At 42.6% G+C, this 27,395-nt stretch overlaps 1 protein-coding gene across 1 annotated transcript in view; it reads left to right on the forward strand.

Annotated features, from left to right (window-relative positions):
- The window catches only part of ANKFN1 (ankyrin repeat and fibronectin type III domain containing 1), an 87,969-nt gene that overhangs the window by 50,975 nt on the left and 9,599 nt on the right, over window positions 1-27,395 (forward strand). Inside the window, exons 6-11 of the mRNA XM_065416176.1 lie at window positions 3,809-3,906; window positions 7,445-7,535; window positions 12,707-12,814; window positions 21,340-21,439; window positions 22,911-23,043; window positions 23,708-23,824. Coding sequence (XP_065272248.1) covers window positions 3,809-3,906; window positions 7,445-7,535; window positions 12,707-12,814; window positions 21,340-21,439; window positions 22,911-23,043; window positions 23,708-23,824 — 647 coding nt within the window. The remainder of the gene's footprint in view (window positions 1-3,808; window positions 3,907-7,444; window positions 7,536-12,706; window positions 12,815-21,339; window positions 21,440-22,910; window positions 23,044-23,707; window positions 23,825-27,395) is intronic.

Genomic DNA, 27,395 nt, shown 5'->3' on the forward strand with positions numbered 1-27,395 from the left:
AAAGAGTTCTGGGGCTATAGGCCAAGAAATTATCTCCTCTTTGATTCCTCCTGTGTTCAGGGAAACAGGACTTTGTACATTCTTTGTAAATAAACAAGATTGCATCAGGGGTATCTGGCCCCATCCCATTTCTCCTCCTAACTGGAACAACCTGCAAGAACCCAAAGTTTTATTAGCCACTCAGGCCAACTTCTGGGCCAAAAAAGGGGTAACAATCCTCTGTGGGCTGGCTCCTGCAGTAAGAGCTACATGATATGTTATAATATGTAGGCCATATTTACTCTATCCTGGCATGCAATGACTGAACATGAGCTCCCGGTGGGACTCTATAGCCAAAAGGGATAATGTGATCCTTGTATGCATAAATAGGGGAGTAGAATATTTGGCACCAGTCTCACTGCTGCTGGAATGCGATCCAGTTCTGGGATTGGCAATTCAAGAAGGATGTTGATAAATTGGAGAGGATCCAGAGAAGAGCCACAAGAATGATTAAAGAGTTGGACAACGTGGCTTATTGTGATAGACCAGTGGTTCTCAACCTGTGGCGATCCGCTGACTCCTCGGGGTCTGTGGACTATGTGTAAGGGGTCCGCAAAAGATTTAGACTGAAAACTGACTGATCAGAATTCATATATATACAGACAATAGATTTCCAAAGGGGTCTGCGCCTCCATTCAACATTTCCAAAGGGGTCGGCACCTCCATTTGAAATTTTTAGGGGTCTGCAAATGAGAAAAGATGGAGAACCACTAAAGACTCAAGGAGCTCAACCTGTTTATCTTACCAAAGAGACTGTTAAGGGGTGACTTGATCACAGTTTATACATACCTATTTGGGAAACAAATATTTCGTAATGGGGTCTTCAATCCAGCTGGCAAAGGTATAACACAATCCGCTAGTCGGAAACTGAAGCTAGAAAAATTGAAACTGTAAATAACATGTACATTTTTAACAGTGAGGGAAATTAACCATTGGAACAATTTACCAAGGATCAGGGTGGATTCTCCATCACTGCCCATTTTTAAAATCAAGATTGGATGTTTTTTTCTAAAAGATCTACACTAGGAATTATTAGGGCATTATTTAGGAATTATTAGGGCATTAATTAGGAATTATTTGTAGCACTGTGGCCTGTGCTACAAAGGAGGTCAGACTAGATGATCACAATGATCCCTTCTGGATTCGGAATCTATGATCAGAGCTTGGCACTCGTGTGAAGCAGTGAGAGATAAAAAGACTTCCTTTAAAAAGTGGAAGTCAAATCCTAGTGAGGCAAATAGAAAGGAGCACAAACACTGCCAACTTAAGTGCAAGAGTGTAATAAGAAAAGCCAAAGAGGAGTTTGAAGAACGGCTAGCCAAAAACTCCAAAGGTAATAACAAAATGTTTTTTAAGTACATCAGAAGCAGGAAGCCTGCTAAACAACCAGTGGGGCCCCTTGACGATGAAAATACAAAAGGAGCGCTTAAAGATGATAAAGTCATTGCGGAGAAACTAAATGGATTCTTTGCTTCAGTCTTCACGGCTGAGGATGTTAGGGAGATTCCCAAACCTGAGCTGGCTTTTGTAGGTGACAAATCTGAGGAACTGTCACAGATTGAAGTATCACTAGAGGAGGTTTTGGAATTAATTGATAAACTCAACATTAACAAGTCACCGGGACCAGATGGCATTCACCCAAGAGTTCTGAAAGAACTCAAATGTGAAGTTGCGGAACTATTAACTAAGGTTTGTAACCTGTCCTTTAAATCGGCTTCGGTACCCAATGACTGGAAGTTAGCTAATGTAACGCCAATATTTAAAAAGGGCTCTAGGGGTGATCCCGTCAATTACAGACCGGTAAGTCTAACGTCGGTACCGGGCAAATTAGTTGAAACAATAGTAAAGAACAAAATTGTCAGACACATAGAAAAACATAAACTCTTGAGCAATAGTCAACATGGTTTCTGTAAAGGGAAATCGTGTCTTACTAATCTATTAGAGTTCTTTGAAGGGGTCAACAAACATGTGGACAAGGGGGATCCGGTGGACATAGTGTACTTAGATTTCCAGAAAGCCTTTGACAAGGTCCCTCACCAAAGGCTCTTACGTAAATTAAGCTGTCATGGGATAAAAGGGAAGGTCCTTTCATGGATTGAGAACTGGTTAAAGGACAGGGAACAAAGGGTAGGAATTAATGGTAAATTCTCAGAATGGAGAGGGGTAACTAGTGGTGTTCCCCAAGGGTCAGTCCTAGGACCTATCCTATTCAATTTATTCATAAATGATCTGGAGAAAGGGGTAAACAGTGAGGTGGCAAAGTTTGCAGATGATACTAAACTACTCAAGATAGTTAAGACCAAAGCAGATTGTGAAGAACTTCAAAAAGATCTCACAAAACTAAGTGATTGGGCAACAAAATGGCAAATGAAATTTAATGTGGATAAATGTAAAGTAATGCACATTGGAAAAAATAACCCCAACTATACATACAACATGATGGGGGCTAATTTAGCTACAACGAGTCAGGAAAAAGATCTTGGCGTCATCGTGGATAGTTCTCTAAAGATGTCCACGCAGTGTGCAGAGGCGGTCAAAAAAGCAAACAGGATGTTAGGAATCATTAAAAAGGGGATAGAGAATAAGACTGAGAATATATTATTGCCCTTATATAAATCCATGGTTCGCCCACATCTCGAATACTGTGTACAGATGTGGTCTCCTCACCTCAAAAAAGATATTCTAGCACTAGAAAAGGTTCAGAAAAGAGCAACTAAAATGATTAAGGGTTTAGAGAGGGTCCCATATGAGGAAAGATTAAAGAGGCTAGGACTCTTCAGTTTGGAAAAGAGAAGACTAAGGGGGGACATGATAGAGGTATATAAAATCATGAGTGATGTTGAGAAAGTGGATAAGGAAAAGTTATTTACTTATTCCCATAATACAAGAACTAGGGGTCACCAAAAGAAATTAATAGGCAGCAGGTTTAAAACAAATAAAAGGAAGTTCTTCTTCACGCAGCGCACAGTCAACTTGTGGAACTCCTTACCTGAGGAGGTTGTGAAGGCTAGGACTATAACAATGTTTAAAAGGGGACTGGATAAATTCATGGTGGCTAAGTCCATAAATGGCTATTAGCCAGGACGGGTAAGAATGGTGTCCCTAGCCTCTGTTCGTCAGAGGATGGAGATGGATGGCAGGAGAGAGATCACTTGATCATTGCCTGTTAGGTTCACTCCCTCTGGGGCACCTGGCATTGGCCACTGTCGGTAGACAGATACTGGGCTAGATGGACCTTTGGTCTGACCCAGTACGGCCTTTCTTATGTTCTTATGTGAAACTTCACTGATTCCCTGGGGCTCTGCATAGGCACAAGGGTCCACCCATGCAAATCCATCTGCAAGATCAGGGGCTTTATATTGATTTTGATTTATAGGCTTGCTTCATTGTGTTTGCAGACCAAAGTCCTCCACACAATATATTTTTCCTGCTGCTGCTTTTTCTTTAAAAGGAAGTTGCTTAAATGAGAGCAAATGCTAACTGAATATAACTTGCATGCCAAAACATTTTAAATGTACTTTTATGAAAAGCTTTTGAGCTATTTTTTGTTATTGAGAGACACACAAACCACAGCCAATTTCTGTTCACAGTGTTGTGAAACATCATTATTTTGTCTCGCTATAGTCTAATGGAAGAGCTAATAGGAAAATGGGAGGTGGCGGGGAGAAGAAAAAGAGGGCTAGTTAATTTCCAAGGTGCTAAACTGCCTCTATTTCTTTACCTGACACTGAAATCTGATTACATTTCCCCCTTGTTATTTATTTTCTAGTGGAATGGAGCTGTTCTGAAGACTTTTCTGTTTTGGCTGGGGAAATAATCATGGACAATCTTCAGTCTTTGAGATGCACCATCACAGGCCTCAGAATGGTAAATGCCAAATCGTTAATTTAGATCTTAAACTCCCCAAATGGTACACGGGCTGTGACATTTGCATCCGGGCCTCTTGGCAAGAAAAGCAGAGTGCCATTCCTCTGACAACAACTGCCAGTTATTAAGCATAATATGTCTGGTATCCATAATCTGAAAGTCACAAAGGAATAGACAGACAGCAGGAACTGTTTTGTAAATTGTCATGTTATGGGGAGATCAGAAAAGATTGGAATGAAAGCCGCTGCTCTCTGGATCACAGGATAATCTTAGTGCAGATCAAAGGCTCCTGAGAGATCCAATCCTGACTCCATGTCTGACGGATAAAATAACAATTCTATCTCCTCTCCCTCATTCAGGAACAAAGTCACTGCTTGCAGTCTTTTAAGAAGACGTGTATTTTCATACAGATAAGAACTGGGTCAATGACGGAGAAAATCTCTCATGAATATTCACTTGGATTTTTAAGCAAGCTAACTTGAACCATATGTTTGTAACCCTTCTCTGCAGGCTTTTTGTGAACATTTGTGCAAGCAAATTTTGTGTTTTGCAAATGCTTGCAGGGAACAAACCTTGTTCAAACTTCACACAAATATTTACGCTGGAACCATTCACTTGGGGCTTGATCCAGCACACACTGAAGTCAAAGAGACTTCACTAGGGATTGAATCAGGCCCTTAAGACAAAATAACAGCAGGGAGAAAAGCAAGTTTATTCCAAAACCCCCTGGCCAGTGCCCTGAAGCACAGGTGTTAGAGATCTGACTGTCCACTTGGGTTAAAATTCTCAAATGTGTATGTCTGGGGGTATGTCTACACTGCAGTTGGAGCTATGATTGCAGCCCATGTAGGCATACCCGAGCTAACTCTAAGCTAGCAGTGAGGCTGCAGCACCACAGGCTTCAACCTGGGCTGTACAAGCCCCCCCCCCCCCCTGCCCCGAGGGCACTTACTTAGGTAGCTAGCTGTTGTAGCTTCGCTGCTATTGCTACTCATGCTTAGGGTGACCAGACAGCAAGTGTGAAAAATCGGGACAGGAGGTTGGGGGTAATAGGATCCTATATAAGAAAAAGACCCAAAAATCAGCACTGTCCCTATAAAATCGGGACATCTGGTCACCCTACTCACTCTAGCTAGGTCAAAGTTAGCTCAGGTGTACCCACCCCTGCAGCAGTCACATGTCTGATTGTAGTGTAGACATGGCAAAGAGTAAAGTGATGGGCACAATATAAAAACCTCCCAGCCAGAATAGAACAGGCATTTTTTCAGTCTGAAGAGCTTTGATTTGAAACTTTTCCAGGCTGCCGGGCCATAGTATATATTTCCTGCATTTGGGCTATGTTATCAGCAATCCAAAGTACCTTTACTCAACATAAAATCTCCTCAGCTTGCATAGTCACTTTCAGGGGCATGTGTTAACAGCAGAGCCAATTGTACACTGTCTACACTCACACTCTCTGCCGAGGATGCCGTATCTTTAAGTGAAGGGCAGGATTTTCGAAAAGCACTCATCACTGGCCTATCTCTAGTCTCATTCAAATCAACAGTAAAGCTCCAACTGACTTCAATGGGAGCAGTGTTAGGTGTCCAGACGCTTCTGTCTGCATTGGCACGCAGGCTGTGATGCATGACTGGGGAGCTGTCCATTAATGTCAAGGGTCTCCCTATGCTATCATTGATAGATTGTAATGTCTCTTTTGGACCCATTGTGGTCCATTAACTCAGGGATTTGGGGGAGATCTTTGAACTATGTCTTCCAATCCCTCATGATATTCTGGTCAAAGCACCGTGGGTAGTAGGTTTGGAAGAAGGTGACTCTGGGTGTGGGAACATTGTCTAGTGATTAGAACACAGGAGTTACCGTCCTGGTCCTGCCAACACATAGTGCTAGAAGTAGCTCTTACCACTGTGGCTTTAGTGGGACTAAACACTATACGCAGGACTGGGTCCTAAGGACCGGAGTCTGCCACCCTTATGCACCCACTGAAGTCAGCGGGCCTGATTCTCATTTACACTGAGGCCTGTTACCATTGCCAGAGCGGCGTAAGGACAACTTCATGCAAATGAGAATCAGGCCCCGAGGGATTCCTTGTGAAATAAGGTACTCTTCAATGTGAGTAAGGGTATCAGAAGCTCAGCCTTAGTTATATTGCTAGGGCTTGTCTACACATCGCCAGAGTCTGGACTACAGAGGTATGAATTGTAGAGCGCTCTAACGTGTCATGGTCTAACTGTTTCAGGTTGACCCCGCCAGTGTGAACTAAAAGGTACCTTGTACACATTCATATAATCCTGTTTGAAACAGGACTACAGTAGAACCTCAAAGTTATGAACACCTCGGGAATGGAGGCTGTCCTTAACTCTGAAATGTTCATAACTTTGAACAAAACGTTCTGGTTGTTCTTTTAAAAGTTTACAACTGAACCTTGACTTAAAACAGCTTTCAAACTTTACTATGCAGAAGAAAAATGCTGCTTTCCCTTTATTTTATTTTTTAGTTGTTTACGTTTAACAAAATACTGTACTGTATTTGCTTGTTTGTCTCTACTGCTGCCTGGTTGCATACTTCTGGTTCCAAATAAGGTGTGTGGTTGACCAGTCAGTTCGTAACTCTGGTGTTCGTAACTCTGAGGTTCTACTGTACATCAGTGTGAGCTAGGTATCTTTTAGTTTTGTGCCAGCAAGGTCTACATGGAGCAGTTACAGCGCAACACGTTAGAGCACTGTACAGTTCACACCCCCATAGTCCAGATTGTGATGCCATGTAGACCAGCAATGGGCAAAATAGATTGGATTAGTAAGGAATCAATCATCTTTGAACTGAACCAGAACCTATTTTCAATTTCAGAAAAGTTTTTAACATTTAGTTTGTTTGTGTTTCACCTTTGCCAGCCTCAGTGCTTCCTGGGTTCCTTCAGGACCAGAGGAGAAGGACCAAAATACCACGAAGGGAGGCTATTTCTGCAGTTTTTCCAACCTAACTAGAATGGGAAGTGCTGTAATGCTAGCAAAAACACCTGTTCTCATGACAACTCCAGCCCAGTTTTTAGACCAAAGAGGATGGACAGTTAGATAAGCTTTGGGTAAACTTTTTAGTATTTAAACAAAGCAGATTTCTATTGACTCCAGTCATAGGGATTACTCTACTGCTAGGAGACAAACAAACAAACAAAAAACCCCTAAAACTGTAATCATTACTTCATTATATATTTTCACAGGCCCTGATTCTACAACCTTTGGAGTGAGCAGTATGTACATACTAATCTCGCTGATTTCACCATTTTGCCACTGACTCACTGTATAACCCTGGGCAAGTCATTTAACGTCTCTCCATCAATTATTGAGTTCAGTGGCCCTATTAGGTATGAGTTAGGGTATGAGTAGAACTGGCTATAAGTAATTTTAAAAGTCACTATGATAAGGGTTCATTAGTTGATGTTTGTATGAGGCATTGAAGAAGCAAAGTGCAGAGTATTACCGTTAATATTTATAAATGAAATGTTTAATACCCTTCTGTTTCCATTTCAATGCATTTTCAGGGCCAAAGTTATCACGCTCGTGTGTCAGCATACAACATGAAGGGATGGGGACCTTCACAGACTACCACTCCTGCCTGTGCTTCTCCTTCTAGTAGGTTAAGATCACCATGATTGATTTATTAAAGCTACTTTATCAAGGTCTTTTTGTTTTTAAAGTGAATTTGACCCATTGGGGTCAAATAATAAAATGGGCAAGTCACCCAGGAATGAAATAAATAAAATATAACTTCAAACAAAAAAAATCCTGGAAAGAATTTATATATATTTTAATTGTCCTGCACTGTTACCACTTCCACACTTTTTCCAGTTCTTTGTCAGCAGGTTGTCTATTTAGGACCTGATCCTGCACACATATATGCAAGAGGGGTAGGATTTTGATCCTTATGTCCATTAATAAGCTTCTGTCATATTGAACTTTCTATAATGTAAGGAATAGAGCAGATCATAGTCTGAATCTGAACTACCATCAGGAAAACATTGATGGCGCAAACAACTCTGCTCTGTGCACTACAAACATTGTGGGTCCAATCCTTTAAGATTCTGAGGGGTATTAATTCTCATTGAAGTCAATGGACTGCTCATATAAGTAGAGATACAGTAGTAGTTAAGTAGTAGTTAAAATGTTCCACATGACTGAAACCCTCCTTCCTTTTAAAAATCATGGTGGGTTTGTTGAAACTCCACTAGGACCATAATTTGACTTTTGCAATTTTTTAATTTATCCTAATGGCATCCTATTGTTAGTCACTTTTCCTGGATTAGTACTCGCTGCTGAATTGGCTAGGCACATTCCAGCTTCCCTTGTATTGATTAGTGTGGGGAAGGTTTTCATTTTATTGCATTCGCACTTTCTTTTATTAGGCTAATGTAACGAGTTAATAAGCTGGAATGGTAATGTGAGAACATAAAGGAAGCTGGACTGACACTACCTATCTGAGAGTTGTGGGAAGTGGAGTTTGGGTAATTGAGGCTGTTATAGTACTACTGTCTTATCCTGGACCAAATTCTGCTCTCACTTACACCAATATAAATCCAGAGTTACTCTAACAAAATCCTCTATGTTTGGAGTAGTACAGTTCTGGGACAAACTTCTGATCACTGTTACTTTGGAGTGATTCTGCTGACTTACTCTGAATTACACCAGTATAACAGAGCAGAATTTGGTTCCAGGAGCCTTAAAATTCCCTGCCCCCTAAAGAAGCCACTGTACATTCACATAGCTGGAGTTGCGTAACTTAGGTCAACCTAAACCCGTAGTGTAGACCTGCCCTAAGTTCCTGTAAAAGAGACAGTCCCCTACGTGAATAACGTAGCTGGAGTCGACGTACCTTAGGTCAACTTATAGCAGTGTCTACACTGTACTGGGTCGATGGGAGAAACTCTCCCGTCGACTTACCTTATGCTTCTCGTTCCGGTGGAGTACTGGAGTCGACGGGAGAGCGACTTCACTAGACCCGCTAAATCGACCCCCGGTGGATTGATCGCTGCAGCATGGATCCACTGGTAAGTGGAGACAAGCCTTCAGTGTCAGTCAACAGAATACGCCCCGCAGAGCAGGGGACCCCTGAAAAAACAAGTGGCATTTTACACTGCAGCCCTGTATTGGATTGAGGTATTATTCTGGGAATATTGTATTGTCCCACCCTTCTGACAGTGCCTCTTTCTTTGTATTCTTGTTCAACCTTTTAAAAATACTCTGCAAGAAGGGCCTGATCCAAAGCCAATGGAAGTTAAATGAAGTCTTGTCACAGACTTCAGTGGGCTTTCCATCAGGCGCTATTGAACCCAAACAAGGGCTGGTCAGAAAATGGGGTTTATTTTCCTGCAGAAAGTTAAGACTTTGCATCTAAAAGAACCTGAATTTATTTTTTTTACTGAAAACTTCCTCCTCCTCCCCCCCCCCCCCCAAATTGGTTTTCAAGTGAAAATTTTTGTGATTGGCTTTTTCAGTTTTCCGACAAACAAACATTTTCGAGGAGAGCAGGGACGTTCCACAAAACTTTTCCTTTTGTCAAAAACCCAATTTTCTGTCGAAAGACGTTTTGATGGACAATTTTTGACCAACCTTAACCAAAACCCTTAAAAGAGAACTGGATAAATTCATGGTGGTTAAGTCCATTAATGGCTATTAGCCAGGATGGGTAAGGAATGGTGTCCCTAGCCTCTGTTTGTCAGAGGATGGAGATGGATGGCAGGAGAGAGATCACTTGATCATTGCCTGTTAGGTCCACTCCCTCTGGGGCACCTGGCATTGGTCACTGTCGGTAGCAGGATACTGGGCTAGATGGACCTTTGGTCTGACCCGGTACGGCCGTTCTTACGTTCTTGTGACCCTATGGTGCACAAGTGGCTGCCTATGCCACTCTGGCAGCATTATGGTGCTACAGTGGCCTGGGAGCAAATGTCCCCAGTTTAGGAGCAGCCTAGGGTTGATATAAGCAAATGTACAGTGGCTTTCCTTGTGGACCGTGTTGCTCTGGAGGATCACGGGTGGGAAAGGAAGTGCTCATAATGCTTGGTGCTGCAGGGACACAAAGTTGCAGAGCAGCCATAGGCAGCCCCAGGTAAGTAAGAATTAAGGCCACTTGGTCCCCACAGCAGCTGAGAATCCAGGCCAAGTAAAGCCACCTTTCCTCTGCATCCTCCTAGGCTATGCCTTCTATAACAACGGTGCCAAGGCTGCACATGGGGCACTCATGGCAGCGTTATTTTTAGAAGAGGCAGGCATGGCAACAGTAGAAAGAGACCAGTCATCGCCCATGATACATATGGAAATTTACTCACGGTCCCTGTGTGTCAAAGAACAATGTTTCAACAAGACCATATGTGTATGTTTTCTTCATCAGTGAACACTGGAGTATTAAGCAGGCCCAGATCCCATTGTATAGCTGGCCACTATGCGGTATTTTCATTGTTAAGTATCCTCAATGACACACACTCAAGCTTGAGTGAGACTCTTATCGCCTAAGTTTAAACTCTTTTTATGAGGTAATGTTAACGTCAAAATTTCAGCTTGAAATGCAGCATGCTATTTATTCATTGGTCCAGTTACAGTCTGCAGAACTTATTCTAGTGAGAAGGTCTTTATCCAGGGGACTGCCTTTACCGTTGGGTTTGAAAACTAACGAAGCAAGTGCTCAGCAAGAGCAGTGTGCCCCTGGAATGATGCTGGTGTAACCGAGCAGAATTCGGCCCTAAGCTATAAACTAAAGTTAGACTCTTTAACACTCTATAAAACGGTCTATAAGGACCACCAGAAAAATATGCTAGTGCATTGTTTCTCAACCTTTTTGATCCCAGAGACCGGCTTGCTGCCTGTGCCAGGGAGATCTCAGGGACTGGCACCGGTCCATGGACCGGTCCCTAAGAATCACTGTGTTAGTGGAATTAAAGATCCAGGGTTCAAGCTTGAATCCCACTCCAGGCCCAAGGCACCAAGGGATTGAAAAGTCAATTAATCTTCCTGGCTGGAGATTCCCTTGGCCTGGGAGACTCATTGAGTGCTGGCTTCTAACCCCTTCCCCACCCCCAGGTCCACTGAATGTACCTGAGGCAAACTTGGGCAATAAAAGGGGTGTGGCCAGAATGCTGCTATGCTCTGGTGATCCCCAGCTGGCAGATGCCCCTCTGAGGGCCATACCAAGCTGATCTGGTCTAAATGACACCAGCCTGCAGAACCAGCCTCCAGCCAGCCCCTGGATCCGTGAGCGGCAAATGGTTCCTATGTGTTTCCCCACACACCTGCACCCAGTAGATATTGAATATAGCTGAGAATTGACCTCCCAGTGTTGACCTACAAAAGTTATCGCTTTTGGCGTCAAGTATCAGAGGGGTAGCTGGATCTGTAAAAAGCAACAAAGAGTCCTGTGGCACCTTAAAGACTAACAGATGCATTGGAGCATAAGCTTTCGTGGGTGAATGCCCACTTCGTCAGACGAAAGCTTATGCTCCAATACATCTGTTAGTCTTTAAGGTGCCACAGGACTCTTTATCGCTTTTGGCGTCCACCAGAATATCTAACATAAAGGATACTTCTCTACAGCTGTTGCAATAGCCCACAGACTATAGGAGTAGCCACTGTCCTCTACATCCACCCGTATGTGGGGCTTGTTATCCAAGTGTAGGTAGTCTCTTGGTCTATCCAAGGCCGTGATCAAGTGTCTTGATGTTTTGGTCTTTTGGCCTCGAGATGAAAACCTTGCCTTTGTTTCTGGGACCTTGAAGTGAAAAAATTCTTTAAGTCAAGGCCAAAGTACATTTAGGTCTCTAGCAGGTTGAGTCTCTGAACAGGAATAAGTCACTCTCAACTTAAATTAGTACTGTATGTTCAGCAAGTGAGCAGTTAGTTGGTGGCACATGTCTTGCGTGCCCGCTAAGAGAAGAAGGAATCTGTTGATGCACTGACATGCCAAGGACACGCTTTTATTTGTGAAACCGGGGTGAGTGGGTTTTTTATTTCATTTTATTTTTGTATATAAAAGAAGTATGACTATAAAATTTAAAATGATCTGACATCATGGCTCGCCTGGATTCCATGAACTTGGTTGATTTTCTCACGCCCATGACAAAGAATTCGGGAGCTTGTGATAGAAGGTTTTAGTAAGGCTGAGATTTTTAGCTAGCAAACCTTCTTTGCACTGAGGGCATTTGGAGCAGAAACCATGGCCTCTTGCTTTGTCAGTACCATGCCTGGCTGGAATGTTCAGGGCTCAGCAGCCACAACCAGGACCAGGTTTTCAAAAGTACTAAGCCCAGCTAGCAAGGATGTTCCAATGGTTTGGGTACCATCACCTGGGTTCAATTCTCTGCTCAACAGATTTCCCGTATGACCTTGGGCACGTCACTTAGTCTCTCTCTGTGGCTCAACACCCCATCTGTAAAATGGAATAAAGGGGTTGTTAGGATAAATATATTAACGATTGTGAGACATTCAGATGCTATGATAAACCCCATTTTCTGACCAGCTATGGCAGTGGGGCCATATAGCCACCTAAGCTAGATGTTTCTGGCAATAATTGTCACAACAGAAGCTGCTGGGAGCTGATTTCTTTTGAAACTTTAGCCCTATATTGTTGTTATTATATTATCTATTTTGCAGGGGTAGAGGAAGCTTATGGTGTAGGCAGTGCCATTCCATCCCATGTGCATATATGCAAATCTCCCTCCCCCCCAACAGCCAGGAAAAATGAGGAGCAAGAAAACATTTTTAAGCCCTCTTCTACTCCTTTACATTTCCATTTGTTTATTTCTTTTGTTCAACAGACTGGAAAGACTGCGATGGCAGAGAACCTAGACACTGGGGACATACTGAAGCCCTGGAACGTCTCCTTCAGCAGGTTCGAGCGGCTCATCAGCATTACAGTTGCCGAGGTAAGGATAAAAAAAATCTGTGGTAGGGCACCAGTCGAAGCCTCCGTGGCGCCTGTAATTTTAGCAGTTTCCTAACTGGGTCATACCTTCTCATTCATCAGGAAAAGAAAGATATTAATATTGGCCCATCTGGAATCACTTGAGCGTACTATCTTGCTCTTAACCCTTGCAATAAGTCATATGCAAACATGTGAAAGCAAGCATGCACCCCCCACTCTCATTTAATTGTTCTCCCTGCAAATCGTTTTCACACAGGAATCCATGAAAAAGCTTCAAGGATCTCTCTTTCTCCGCCCCCCCCCCAAATAATTTATTTTAAAAACTATTTTGGATCAACAGAGAGGACTTGGCCACCTCCAAATGAGAGACACTATGTATTCGAGCAGAGGTGGTGCCAATGGAATGAAAAATTGTTGTACTAACCAGTGCGAAGGCAAGACTGCTACATTTTTTTTAATGTAACAACCCAAAACGGTGAGAAGGTTCGAATCTCAGCCAGTTCTGCGCTCTTCATTCATGGGAAACAGACTGTGCCTTTGATAGCTCGAGAGTCAAAGCAGCAGGCTGGGATACTTTTTAAAGCTGTTTAAAAGTCTCTATTCTATATCGGCTGTTGAAATGTTACTATTTATTTTTTAAATCTGATTTCTAACTGGAATAATGCTTGGAATTTGGTTTCAACTGAAGAAATCAAACTGCCGCGAAGTTGTCATTTTCCCCTGCGGTTTTACTTATCATATTCCAAGCTGCCTCAAACGATTCACATTCACAGAAGTGCTTAAGACTGAAAATGAAAGATGCAGCCTTAGTTCTCTGAGTGCAAATATGCCATAATCATGATGATCAAGGGTCTGCCACAGTCCTATTGTAGCTATGGCAACTTAATTCAGCAATGTTGCTTGGAAATGGAAAAGAGATATTGCAAGAAAATAGAATGTTTCTCCAGTGAAGATTCACAAAACCACCATGATTTGTAGAGGATTTGGGAAGTGAAGCTGCAGACTGCATATTCTGACTCTTAAATAGCTGGCTTCATATCTGACTATGAGAGGAGCTGTTTTGCATGGGACTGTCTCCCCTCTCTGAACGGTAGCAGATGTCCAGGGTCTTTCAGGTCAACTTCTCAGTGGAGGAGAAATAAATGATACAGAGCCTGGGTATATTCTAAGTGTAACTTGTTTTATTTGCACACATACACCAGTCCTGGAGCAGAAGTGGTCACAAACTGCATGCAGGGCAAGCCATTCTTTCAGGAATCTCAGCCCTAAGCCAATGCCAAGTTCCTAGGGAACACCTCTGCCTCAAGAATTGACTCCAATTGGAGACCAAGGCAGGAAGCAAACTCGGCTGCTGCTTTCACAACTCCCATTTCTGTTCCTTGTCTAGCAAAACTAACAATAATACAGTGAGTTTTCCCAAGACTGAGCGTTTTCTTGCATGCTAAGAAAAAGAATTTGGAAGACTCTCTGGAACAGTACCATCTGGCAGCACCTGCCATGACAACATTCTTACTTTGGATCATATAAAAATTCTCAATCGCTTGTGTTGTAGCAAAGCATCACATATTGGATGAATGAGATTCGTAACATGATAAAAGGGCCTTTGGAGACTTGCCTAAGCTGTGTAACTGGTGTCAGCCCCTTCCATTTCAATATTTTTATGAAATTAGAGGCACCTGGAAACTGTTTGCATTGAAGTACGGTGCGGGGAGGGAACTGCAAGGTCACTTTTGCTCTGAAATTTGCAGCTGGGAGTTGTCAAGCTGAACAGAAAGCCAGGTCTGTGGCAGGAGAAGGATTGTCTAGTGGGTGGATCACGGGCTGGAAGGAAGGACCTCATGAGTCCTGTCCACTGAGAACTGGCTTTCAGAATAGCTTTCATCAATCTAACACTTTGCAAAGACTGAGCCAGCCCCTCAGCTGGAGTAAATCAGCACCACTCCACTGATCTCAATGGAGCCACACGAATTTACACCAACTGAGAAGCCGGCCCATTGTTGAGTTAAGCCTCACAACGCGTCCATCAGAGTGTCAGTAAATGTCATGACCCCATTATACAGAGGAAGAGACTGAGGCTCAGAGGTGAAGTGGCTATGAGTTAGTGTCACAAGCCTGGTCTCCTGACACTCGGTCCTACGTCAAATCCACTAGGTGACACCGCGCTCCTCAGGTCAAACGTTTAAATTTGAGGGTAAGCGTCTCAGCCAGTGTAAATCAGCATAGGTATATTGACCTCAATAGAGCTTTGCTGATTTACGTCAGCTGCCCTCTGAGTCTGTTTCTGCGGCACAGCTAAAGAATAGGACAGAATTTGCTCTCAGGCCATTTTTACCTGTGTAACTCCATTAGTTTAAGTGAGAGCAGAATCAGGCTCAGTGTTTAGTGGAAATTAAGACTAGACAGTAGTAGCGGTTGGATTAGAACACAGGCCTCCAGCCTTGTGCTCAATTCACTAGCCCATGCTGCCTTGGTGAGTGAGCATGAGCAATAGATCCATGACTGTGTAGATCCCTCTGACCAAAACCTCCCTATATAAGGGGAGCTCTAAGGACAGCAGCTGCGTAAGTGCTCCAGCATGATAAAGGAGGACTAAATTCCCCAGACTCCATAAAGAGCTCTGCACAAAGCCTGGTTGTCAGGCTTTGCACGGAAGTCTGGAATTTGGCCTGGTGTGTAGAAAAGCTCACAAAAGCACCAGGAAGAATACATTGGAATGTACAGTGAGTTTAAGAGCTTTTGGAATTAGATCAGCTGTTGCTTTTGAACCTGCTCTGTGATATGATGAAATCTCCTAGGGAATTGCTTAGGAAGCTTTGCTTTCATATGTTTAATCTTCTGGAAAATCCTGATGATTACAAACAACAAAGTCATCCATTTGTCTTCATAATACCATGCTACAGAATAGCGTAACCAAGTTACTACAATTACATATGTCCTGGCAACACTTCAGTTGTATTTTTAAGTGCTTTTTTTAATGTAGGATCATTGATTCCAAACAAATTCTGTGCAGGGAGAAGTAATTGTGTGGTGCTTTGTTACAAGAGAAACCCCTGTCTTCTCTGAAATGCTTTCCAAATATTTTCTTTCTGGGACCTAGTTGTAAATATATTTTATTGGACAAATCAGAGGTTAGTTTTTAAAAATATTTTAATAGTAATTTGTTTCATAAGCAGTAGGACCCATTTTTTTCACTTAGCAAAGGGGTGCGAGGGGGCTCTGATTTCATAGTGCATCATATTTTTAAAGTTTTTAGCTTGGACTAAATGCGTAGCGTGAATACGAAATAACAGGTCTGAGGGGGCTTTCACAATGCCATGGGTTGAGAACACCACACAAAACTATCCAGAGATTATACAGCCAGAAGAGACCATTATGACCATCCAGTCTGACTTCTGGTATAACTCAGGCCAGAGAAATACACTCAGTCATTTCTGCATCAAGCCCATAACTTCTCTTTGAGCTAGAGCATCTCTTTTAGAAAGACCTCCAGTCTTGATACAAAGACTTGAGGTGATGGAGAATCCACCACATTCGTAGGCAAGTTGTTCCAATGGTTAATTGCTCTCACTGTTAAAAATGTACACCTTTTTTTTCTAGTCTGAATTTGTCTAGCTTCAGCTTCCAACCACTGGATCTATTTTCACACGGTGAATTTCAGCCCCATGTGCCACGTCAGTACAAGGGCTAGGCACTGCTTATGCCCTCAAATAGGGATAAGTGGGAGCTGAGTACTGAATAGGACTTTTGCTGACCCTCTTCATGGTTGAATTTCACTCTAAATGAATATAACTTTTATGGAAACCCCTGGCCTCATTGGGTTGGAGGCTCCTCTGATAACAATCTGACACTGGTGTAATTCCATCAACATCAAAGGAGTTACTTCTCATTTATACCAGTTGGGAGAGAGGTACTTGCTTCTGCAGTGATGGGACAATAGACGAGCAGACCCTTTCCATCCAAATGTTCTTCCTTGTCAGGAAAACAGAACAGAGCGAGTAACAGAGATTCCTTTAGAGACTGGTGCCATTATCGTACACTGGAAGCCTGGGTGCAGTTTTGCTCTTATGCCTCCACAAATCTATGTATGTTGCTTTTTTAAATATCAGTTGCATTTTTCATTATTTGGTGGACAACAAAGAAACATTTCGACATCCTGCCTAAAGAAAGAAAAACTGCCCATGTTATCAATTTACGTTGGTAGTTAATTGCTTAGCACGATCCAAATTTAAATGTTTCTGATCTCAATCTAATAACTAGCAATTCCCTAATTTCTGCCAGTAAATGTTTGTGCTAAGGCTTTTGTTAAGAGAGCTCATAGCGTGGTTGTCTTATCATTTATTAATGTAGACTTGCTCTGCTGCTACTGATATTTTACTATTCGCGGCACTCCATGTTATTTATTAGTTAATTAAATAACAGACTATTAAAATTCCATTTCCTCTGAATTCAAATTATCCTCTAATCCCAGCTCCACATTGCTGGCTTCTACTTACAGAAGATTGTAAAACAAAAGCGAACAACAATGTGGGAAAGTTTACAGTCTTTTATATAGTTTTACATTATTTCTTTTGCTGTTGGCATCTAAGAAGCTGTGGACTGAATCCAAACCACTGAATAGCCCAATAGCATGTATGCTCACTTTAAATGTTCCCTATTATTTCAGTGCTATAATCTCTGGGCGTTTTATGTGGAGTTATGTTGCTTTGCCTGTAGCAACTTAGCTCCCCCATATACAGGAGAGAATCTAATTTACATAATTAGGATGGAAATGGTATTGCTAAACTGGTTTTACTCAGGGAGAAGAGGAAGCGTGATCCATGAGCTTTAACACAGTGTTTGGTTTACATTATGGAGATACACTGAAATACACTCACAGGGAAGTAATAATGATCCATGAGAATGTTTTCCAAGTATTGTCTTTCTCCGGGAGGGCAGGCAGAACCCGTATTGGAAGGATGTAAACACTGAAGAGGGCGTCAGGGGTGTTACTTGGAGTAATGGGGTAAAATTAAGGAAAAGTAAATTCACAGAATCATAGAATCATAGACTTTAAGGTCAGAAGGGACCATTATGATCATCTAGTCTGACCTCCTGCAAATACAGGCCACAGAATCTCACACACCCACTCCTGTATCAAACCTATGTCTGAGCCATTGAAGTCCACAAATCATAGTTTAAAGACTTCAAGGTGCAGAGAACCTTCCAGCATGTGACCCGTGCCCCACTCTGCAGAGGAAGGTGAAAAAACCCCAGGGCTTCAGCCAATCTGCCCTGGAGAAAGATTCCTTCCCGACCCCAAATATGGCGATCAGCTAAATCCTGAGCATGTGAGCAAGACTCACCAGCCAGACACCAGACACTAGCCACTAGCCAGGATCTAGAGAGGTCATGAGAGAAGGCATAACCCTAGTTAAGGCACTGGCGTGGGAGACAGGCTTCAATGCCTGGCTTTCCTTGAGCCACTCATTTAATCTGTCTCTGCCTCAGTTTCTCATTCTCGGTAAAACAGGGATAATAATCCTTCCTTTGTCTTGACTATTTAGATTGTAAACTCTCTGGGGCTAGAACCAACCCTTGTGTGCAGTGCCTAGCAAGTTAGGGCCTCTAGCTGCTACTGCAATACAAAGAATAAGAAAACATTACATAATGGGAGACCTAGCTGTGAAATGATTGCTTAGATTACTCTTCTCCTGGCTTCCCTCCACCTCCTGCATCTTGTCTCTGATTGTAGGCTGAGATGTTTAAAAGCACTTAATGTTGGCCTAACTGTGCTGTCACTGATTTCAATGGCAGCGGTGTTACACTAATGCTGAATAGAGCCGGTTGGGAATTTTTCAGGAATGCGTTTTTTTCTCATCAGAATATGCCAAATTTGTCAGAACTGAAACTTTTTGCAGAAACTTCTAGGTGTTGATGAAAAATTTGTCAGGACGTTTTCTCAGGCTCATGTTGGAATTTCTGGTCAAAATGGGAGAGTGAGAAGAAGGCGTTGGGGGAGGAAGGAGAGAGAGTGGGGGTTGAACAACCCCTACCCTTGAATAAGAATGGCGCCAGGGTTTTTGGCGCCCTAGGCGGGGGTCCTTCCGCGCTCCCGGTCGTCGTCGGCAATTCTGCGGCGGGGGTGTCCTTCCGCACTCCCGGTCTTCGGGGCACTTCAGCGGCAGGTCCCGGAGCGAGTGAAGGACCCGCCGCAGAATTGTCGCCAAAAACCCGGAGAGCGGAAGGACCCCCCGCCGCCAAATTGCCGCCAAGGGTGGCAAAATGCCGCCCCCCCCCCAAATCCTGGTGCCCTAGGCAACCGCCTAGGTTGCCTAAATGGAAGCGCCGGCCCTGCCCTTGAATAGCCATTAACTCAGTGGTTAGGGACTTAGCTGGGATGTGGGAGTCCCAGGTTCAAATTCCTGCTCAAAATCAGGCAGAAGAAAGGGCAACAACCTCAATTTTTTTCACAAAATGAAGTTCTTGTTTTCCAGCCAGCCCTGATACTGACTATTTTTGAAAATCCTATCCATAAATTCTTTGGAGATGAGATTGTTTTACAGTATGGGACAGATTTCACTACCTGTACTCATGGTGAGTAGCAGCTTACTACCCACGTAGTCCCATTCAAGTCAATGAGAATGCTTGTGTAGTAAGCAGCTACTCAGCATAAGTAATGGGGGCAGTATCTGGCCCTGTGTCTTTGTAGAGCCTGGCCCAGTGGAAGCATGATCTGGTTGGGGTCTTTATGCACTAATAAAATACAATTAGCAAAGAATAAATAATGATAAAAGGAATAATCTTCCAAGGGAAGAACTTAGCTTGAGACATCTAAAACTAGACCAGACAAAGCACTGGAGACAATACTATTGAGAAGAGTTTTGCACTGGAAAGAGTATGGATTTGATGACCTAATAAGTTTTTCCCATCTCTGAACAGTAGCATTGCATAATAAATTCACCTCACTTGTTCTCTTTGCGTTTGCTGTTTGGCAGAACAATAATTATGCTAACAATGTACCTTCTTTCTGTGGTCTTCAATGTGCTAATTATGGTGCAAATTTATTCGTCATTTTAAAATATGTTGAACACTTCCACAGATGGGGTTTTGACAAGAACAAATTTAAATGTTCAGACTTAGAACTTGTTAAGAAGACACAGTCAGACACCTCCTATTTAGCATTAGAGGCACGAGGAAAATGAGAATATCCAAGGAGACCGATTAGCTACATGCAACAAACAGTTTTCTGCAAAGAGTTGGCAGGATAATAGGCTTTTCCGACACAGAAAGGTTAACCTACAAATGTATTGGAGGTTCAGTCCAGATGCTTATCCAAACTTCATCTAATCAATCAGAACATCCTGATCCTTTAAAACTGAATTGTAATTTCACACAATTCCCATTTTCTGCCCTTCTTTCTTTCCAGATCAGCCAGAAATACCATGAGACTTGTCTCTCCGGGACCGATTCTCCTCTCTCTGACACCAGTGTTAAATAGAAGTGACTCCATTGAAGTAAATGGAGTTTCATCAGTGTAAAACCAGTTTTGAAAGCCTGCTCCTCTTGAGAGCTGCATGTAAAAAGCTATACACCAAAAGCAATATGCAAAGCACAACAGCAACTTTTACTGGTTGTACAAAACCTGTGCACAATGCTGCAAGTTCTTGAGTGCTATTTACTGGCATATCCTCTAAAACTATTTACATACATCTTTTGTAGAGCACTCTCATAACAGTTCCTCCCAACTCCCATTGGGAGTCTTTTTATTGGCTTCAAAGGAAATCAGACCACTATTTTAGCAAAGACTCAAGAAAACTAAAAGCGATTTAACCAATAAAACATTAACCAAATATTTTAGAACTGCTGAAAAGGGTGATTTCTTCTGTTATCAGACCTGGTCCACCCATTGCTCTTTTACAGTCAGACACACTGTAGGGTAGATTTACACCTCAGCTTGCCACGAACTAAGTATTCATGTAGACACTTACACTATCTTATTTAATCTTTTATTGATGTCACCAAATGGTTAATGTCTGGCGTTGCTTTTGTAAGTCTCATCCCTCCTTTCTAAGAGTTTAAAACCAAAACACGGAGGTCAATCGTTCTATTACTAGGCGCTTGAGAGTCTAGATGGGCTCAAGTCACAAAATTTGGAAGCATCATAAAATTCAAGGGCGTTCAGATGTGGGGCTGTTTCCACCCGTTATAGTTATAGGGACCATTTCCAAAATTCAGAACCAGATTTTGAATGGCCTAAAGCTCAAGATCCATGGCACTGGTTCAGGCCCGTCTGTGCTTGGGAGCAAACTAACAAGATATTTTTCCAGATTTTGTTGGCATTAGGAGGTCATTTTAATCTTCCTTATCACCGACAGCATGAACACATAAGGAACGGGGATGCATTTCTGAAATGCTTGTCGGTGGATAGGCATAAACATACTGAAAGTAATGAGATGGGATGAGACAAATGTTCTTTATATTTTACTGTATCCCTGAAGTTCGCACTCTGATTTTTTTTTTGTTGTTGGTTTTTATTTTCCGTTTTAGAAAGTTCTAAACTACAGAATGCTGGTCGCAAGCAATCAGTCTCCAGGAGCCTGAAGCATCTTTTCCATTCTTCAAACAAGTTTGTGAAGACTCTGAAACGGTTTGTCATATAGTTCATTTTCCCAAAATGCCAGTTTAGCTACAAATGAGAGCTTAGATACCAAAAAGACCGCAACTCAGACATAGCGATGGACATGTTCTCCTGTGGCTTAAATTGCAGTAAATCAGACATAACCGTGGTGAAGTCCATGAAGGTATAAAAAACTGGGGTGGCTGAGTGGAAAATGAGGCTCATTGAGCCTGAGCCAGCACCCACTGAAGTCAATGGCTGCGGACTTATAACATCATGGAACCTTGTACGCAAAACCACAATACTGTTATTTAAATGTTTTTGACATGCTGGTTCTGTTGCTGCTCAGTAATGGTATTTTATTTGTTTATGACATAAAATGTAGGGCGTAGACAGCACATTTATAATACCCCTTCACCAGCAAGCAACCCACCTGAGAGGTCCCTAATATTTTTAGCTAGTTCTGCGACCTTGGTGACCCAGGCAGCTCTGAGCCTTGATGGTTTGGTTTCAGTAAATGAAAGTTGCCCACACTGGATTACTTCTTCTTTCATCACCAAGAGCATTCTGTTTGCTTTTTTTTCTTTGTATTTTGATAAGAGTTTTGATTCTTCCAAAAGTGCTCTCTGGGGTCTTTAAATTCCCTAAAGCGACTGGTTAATGTATGTAACTAATTACAAGAGTAAATATTGAAAGGAATGATTTCTATGAACAGTTTTGCAGATATGCTGCCCAAATTATACCCTGGAACATTTATGTAAATCCATAATACCCCTGTTGATTTCAGTGGAGTTACTCCAGATTTACACTGGTGTAGATGAGAGCAGAACTTGGCCCATTATTGGTATAAAATGCTAACATGCACATTGATTTCAGAAAACATAATGACCCCAATCATGCACTATTTACTCAGGCAAAATTCCCGCTGAAATGGAAGTCAATGGGTTGTTTTACTTGAGCAAGCTGTGCAGATCAGCGTCATAGATAACTACATTGTGGTAGTTTCCTTTATTTGGAGCAATACATTTCCTATGCACATTTTGCAGGAATCACTGCGTGAAGTTCTATGGCCTGCGTTAGGCAAGAGGTCAGACTAGATTATCAAGAGTGACCCTTCTAACCTTAAAACCTGTGGATCTATGCGTCTTTGCCTATCCAGGACACTTGGTGCTGATTTTGATAGCTATTGAGACTCTGGCTACGTCCTCACTACGAGGGGGGGAGGGGGGTCGATTTAAGATACGCGAATTCGACGTATCGGAGCCGACTTACCCCGCTGTGAGGACGGCGGCAAATCGACCTCCGCGGCTCCCCCATCGATGGCGCTTACTCCTACCTCCGCTGGTGGAGTACAAGCGTCGATTCGGGGATCGATTGTCGCGTCCCGACGAGACACGATAATTCGATCCCCGAGAGATCGATTTCTACCCGCCGATTCAGGCGGGTAGTGTAGACCTGCCCTCTGATTGTTCACCTTCTTGTTTGTCTTTCTTCCTTTCAGTGGACTCTACATAGCTGTCATATTTTATTACAAAGACAACTTGTTAGTAACCAATGAAGATCAAATCCCAATTGTGGAAATTGATGACTCACACACCAGTTCCATTATGCAAGATTTTCTGTGGTTCACAAAGGTAACAGGCACCTAATTTCATATACTGTCTCTCAATGAATGGTCTATACCAGAAATTGCTCCAACCTTAGTATATTTCCAGAACAAAACATAACAGCAGTGAAGAAGCTAAGTACTTTTTGCTTGGGTTAATTATTTTTCCTTCTAGCATTTTTTAAGGGATAAATCCTGTCTAACCCATTGATGGGCATGGAAGGCACTGGCCAAAGCAGAATTCATTCACTGAGATGTCTAATCCCACATGACCCTATTTCCAGTTACTGTTATTTAAGGGCTTCTGGGGAAAGAAGGAAGGAGTTAAAGAACATTAACCACTGACCAGAAGTTTTAAGGACTGGTGTTTTGATTGTCCAGGATTAAAGACATCTTCACATTATTTTTGAACCCTAGTGGACACTGAATCAATCTTACATGAAAATTCACAGATGAACTGAGATAGGTGCATGCTGTTTATGAAATGCTCTCTCTTTCTGTAGCTAGATATGGTATCTTTCTCGCTCTCTCTTTCTCTCCAATCAATAACTATCCACTTTAGTACCACCCACAGAAACTCAAAATGAACAATAGCTACTGATTTTTCCAAAGCCAAATATGCTTTTATTTTTGCTGCCGGCTTTTCAAGCACTGAGAACAAAGGGGATTGAACTGTGACATATATTTTGCAGCTGTCTTGTATGTGGGATGATATCAGATGGCTGAGGCAGAATATGTCCATATCCATGTCCTCATCAACAGCACTTCAAGCCAGGCAAAAGATGGTTTCAGCAACTGCACAGTTACAGGTTAGTTGCATTGCATGTTTTCAGTCGTTAATTTAATTCATGGTCTCTGAGGGAAGGTGCTGCCAGCTGTTCTCTGCCTTAGCACTCCCCACTGGCTCGTCCTTGGGAGTAGTGTTAACATCTGCTGTGAAGTGAGCTGCTGCACCTATATCTCCTGCTGGAAAAGAGTGATCGTGTAAAAAGTAAACCCTAGGAAAAGAAGGGGGAGGAGAAAGAATGACAGAAGAAGAAACAAACATAATGCAGCAAATAAATATCCCAAGTAAGTCCAAGATTTTGCAGGTTGGGGACACACAGAAAGAGAGCGGCAATCATAACCCTGAGATACATTACTCAAAAGCCGAGATGCCTCATATGGAAAAGACCTTTTTTATTACTGTTATTTGTATTATTGTAGCACCTATAGGCCTCAAGCAAGATTAGAGCCCCTTCGTGGAAGGTGCTGGGCGCACACACAGGAAGAGACAGCCCCTGCCCCAAAGAACTTGTGGTCAAAAATGACATGGCAGACAAAAGTTTGGGAGCATTATTATACCCATTTTACAGAGACATTAAGGCTTGGATCTTCCAAGGAGCCCGAGGGAGTTAGATCACCAAATCCCATCACATGTCAATGGAAGTCCAAGGTTACATATGAAGTCTGTGGTCTGTGACGTTGCACTCTATATGATTTTATGAAAGTATGCTGATGAGTGTGAATATAACGTAACTAAAATATGCTTCATGCGAAAGGTCTCTTGTAAGGTATCATTACAAAGCTTATAATCTACTGAGTGTGGTCATCCTATTTGTATAAATGTATCACTCTTCCATCAGAAACTAGAAATATGAAATATAACTCTGAGGGCCTATTGTAATTATGCAAAGTGTGGGCCATTAATGGTGGTTTGGAATCTTGATGGCTCCCATTAACCAGGACAATTGACTGTAGATGGCTCTGTTTTACTTGTAAGTCTTCCTGTATACGTGTGTGCTGGCAAGTGGGTAATGAAGTCTTACAGTGACATGTGATCATGTCACCTGAACTGGAATCCATCTTTAACCTGGTGCTTTTCCATTGAGAAAGAGGGGGTGGGAACCCAGAGAGGGACAAAGGATTCCCACCTTATGCAAAAGATATATAAGTGGGTGGAACAGAACAAAAGAGGCAGCCATCATGAGAAATTCCCTAGCTACCACCTGAGCTGGAACGAGGGCTGTACCAGGGAAAAGGATTGTGCCCAGACTAGGAAGGCATCCAGTCTGTGAAAGAAACTTATTGAAACATCTCTGAGGGTGAGATTTTATCTGTATTCAGTTTTATTACTGTATTAGGCTTAGACTGGCGTGTTTTATTTTATTTTACTTGGTAATTCACTTTGTTCTGTCTGTTACTACTTGGAACCACTTAAATCCTACTTTCTGTATTTAATAAAATCACTTTTTACTTTTAATTAACCCAGAGTATGTATTAATACCTGGGGGGGTGGGGGAAGAGAAAGCCATGCATATCTCTCTATCAGTGTTATAGAGGGCAAACAATTTATGAGTTTACCCTGTATAAGCTTTATACAGGGTAAAATGGATTTATTTGGGGTTTGGACCCCATTGGGAGTTGGGCATCTCAGTGTTAAAGACAGGGGCACTTCTTAACCTGCTTTCAATTAAGCCTACAGCTGTTAGGGGATGTGGTTTAGACCTGGGTCTGGGTTTACAGCAGGCTAGCGGGTCTGGCTCAAACCAGGCAGGACATTGAAGTCCCAAGCTGGGAAGGCAGGGAAAGCAGGGGCAGAAGTAGTCTTGGCACATCAGTTGGCAGCCCCAAGGGGGTTTCTGTGATCCAACCCATCACACATCCTTCCTGGCCATAGGCTTAAAGAATTGAATAGAGATTGTCAACAAAAAATTGATCAGCCACATCAATAAAACTTTCTTTTTCTCACTTTTTGTGTGATTTGTGTATGTAGACTGTAAACTCTCCGGGGAGGGTGGAGTGTCATGTGTACGTAGGGTGCCTAACACAATGGGACCCCTTTCTCAGTTGGGGTCTTTAGATGCAAACAATTATTGATAATGATAATAATCCTAGATCTCAGGAAACTGCATGATGAAATAAATGACTTACCTGGGATATACCAGAGCTGTCAATCTATCTAAGTATTTTTATGCTCCTCCTCACCCTCTCCCCCCCCCCCCCCCGCATCCCAGTCACCAGGGCATCTGAGTATCTCACAAACTTTAATGTATTTAGTGTATTTTACAGATAGGGAAACTGAGGCACAGAGAGGTTTGTTTCGGTTTTTTAAATGACTTGCTCAAAGTTACACAGAAAATCTAGAGCAGAGTCATGGAGGGAACCCGACTCGCCTGAGTCCCAGCTGGTGTGTTACCACAAGACCATTCTTCTTCCTATTCTAGGTCACTGCAAGAACTGAGTTTTATGGCATTGGGGACATTCTGGCACCTGGTGACAAACTAGCCCTGTGTGGGCACGATTAAGAATATCTTTATATTCGTTTTATATTTATCTACATTGAAAGCTGTACAAGAGACCAGCCTTCCCAGGCAGCCACCTGTCTTGGAAGGTAGCCCCCAAAATATCTACAAATGTCTGGAGTACACGTCTGCTCCATCTTCGGGTGTGTCTGCACCAATCAAGGAGGGGATGCGAGTCCCAGCTCAAGTTGAAAATTTGCAGGAGCTCTCATCAAGCTACTGTGCTAAAAACTAGCCGTGGCAATGTGATTGGCGGGATGGGCTAGCCACGCCGGGTATGTACCTGTTCGTGACCCTAGGCGTGTACTCAGGACAGCCAGCCTGTTCTGCAGTTCATGCCCCCACAGCTGCCATGTTAGCTTGATGGGAGCTAGCATGAGTATGTCTCCACGATCTGGGACACACACACACACACCCCAGCTTGAAGTGTAGACATACCCCTTATTAGAGGACCACCTATTTTAAGCAATAGATGCTTGTCAGCGCTTTGAGTGGTCACTTGACAGATTTCACCATATTTGCTGAATGCCTCCATGTAGGTTGGCTAGCTTGGTTTCTGTGGCACGCATTCCTATGCTGAGCTAAGTTTCATTTTGCCTGCACGGATTGTCTTTAACAGACCATTGTTGTTAATACTTGCTGTAAATGTACAGAGACTGCACTTTGAGATACCCAAGATACTGTGCACATTGCATTTGATTTGCTAGCAGCAGTTATAAGAGATGAGCCGGAAGCATAGAAAGATAGTGTGTCTGTCCCTGTGGTATACTGCTCTGGTGGTTTTGTGGCAAATTTATCATCCTAAACATTTGTTCTGTCACTTTGGTCCGCTGATGAACATAGGACTATCACCAATCTGCCAACCTTTAGCAGTATGTGGTCTAATGGAATCCACCCATGAAGGGTCTCAATAAAGTTTATACAGTTGAATAAACTTTATTGAGGCTGTTTAACAGACTGACTCCATAGGAACTTAGGACACAGTGGGAGAGATCAGTAACAACACAGCTGGTACGGGACTGGATCAGTGGACTCAAAGAGACTGGGGATTGTAATTTTACCTGCTGCTACCATTAGACAACTAGAGCAAACAAAA

This window comes from Emys orbicularis, chromosome 13 (genome assembly GCF_028017835.1).
Source record: "Emys orbicularis isolate rEmyOrb1 chromosome 13, rEmyOrb1.hap1, whole genome shotgun sequence".
NCBI lineage: Eukaryota > Metazoa > Chordata > Testudines > Emydidae > Emys > Emys orbicularis.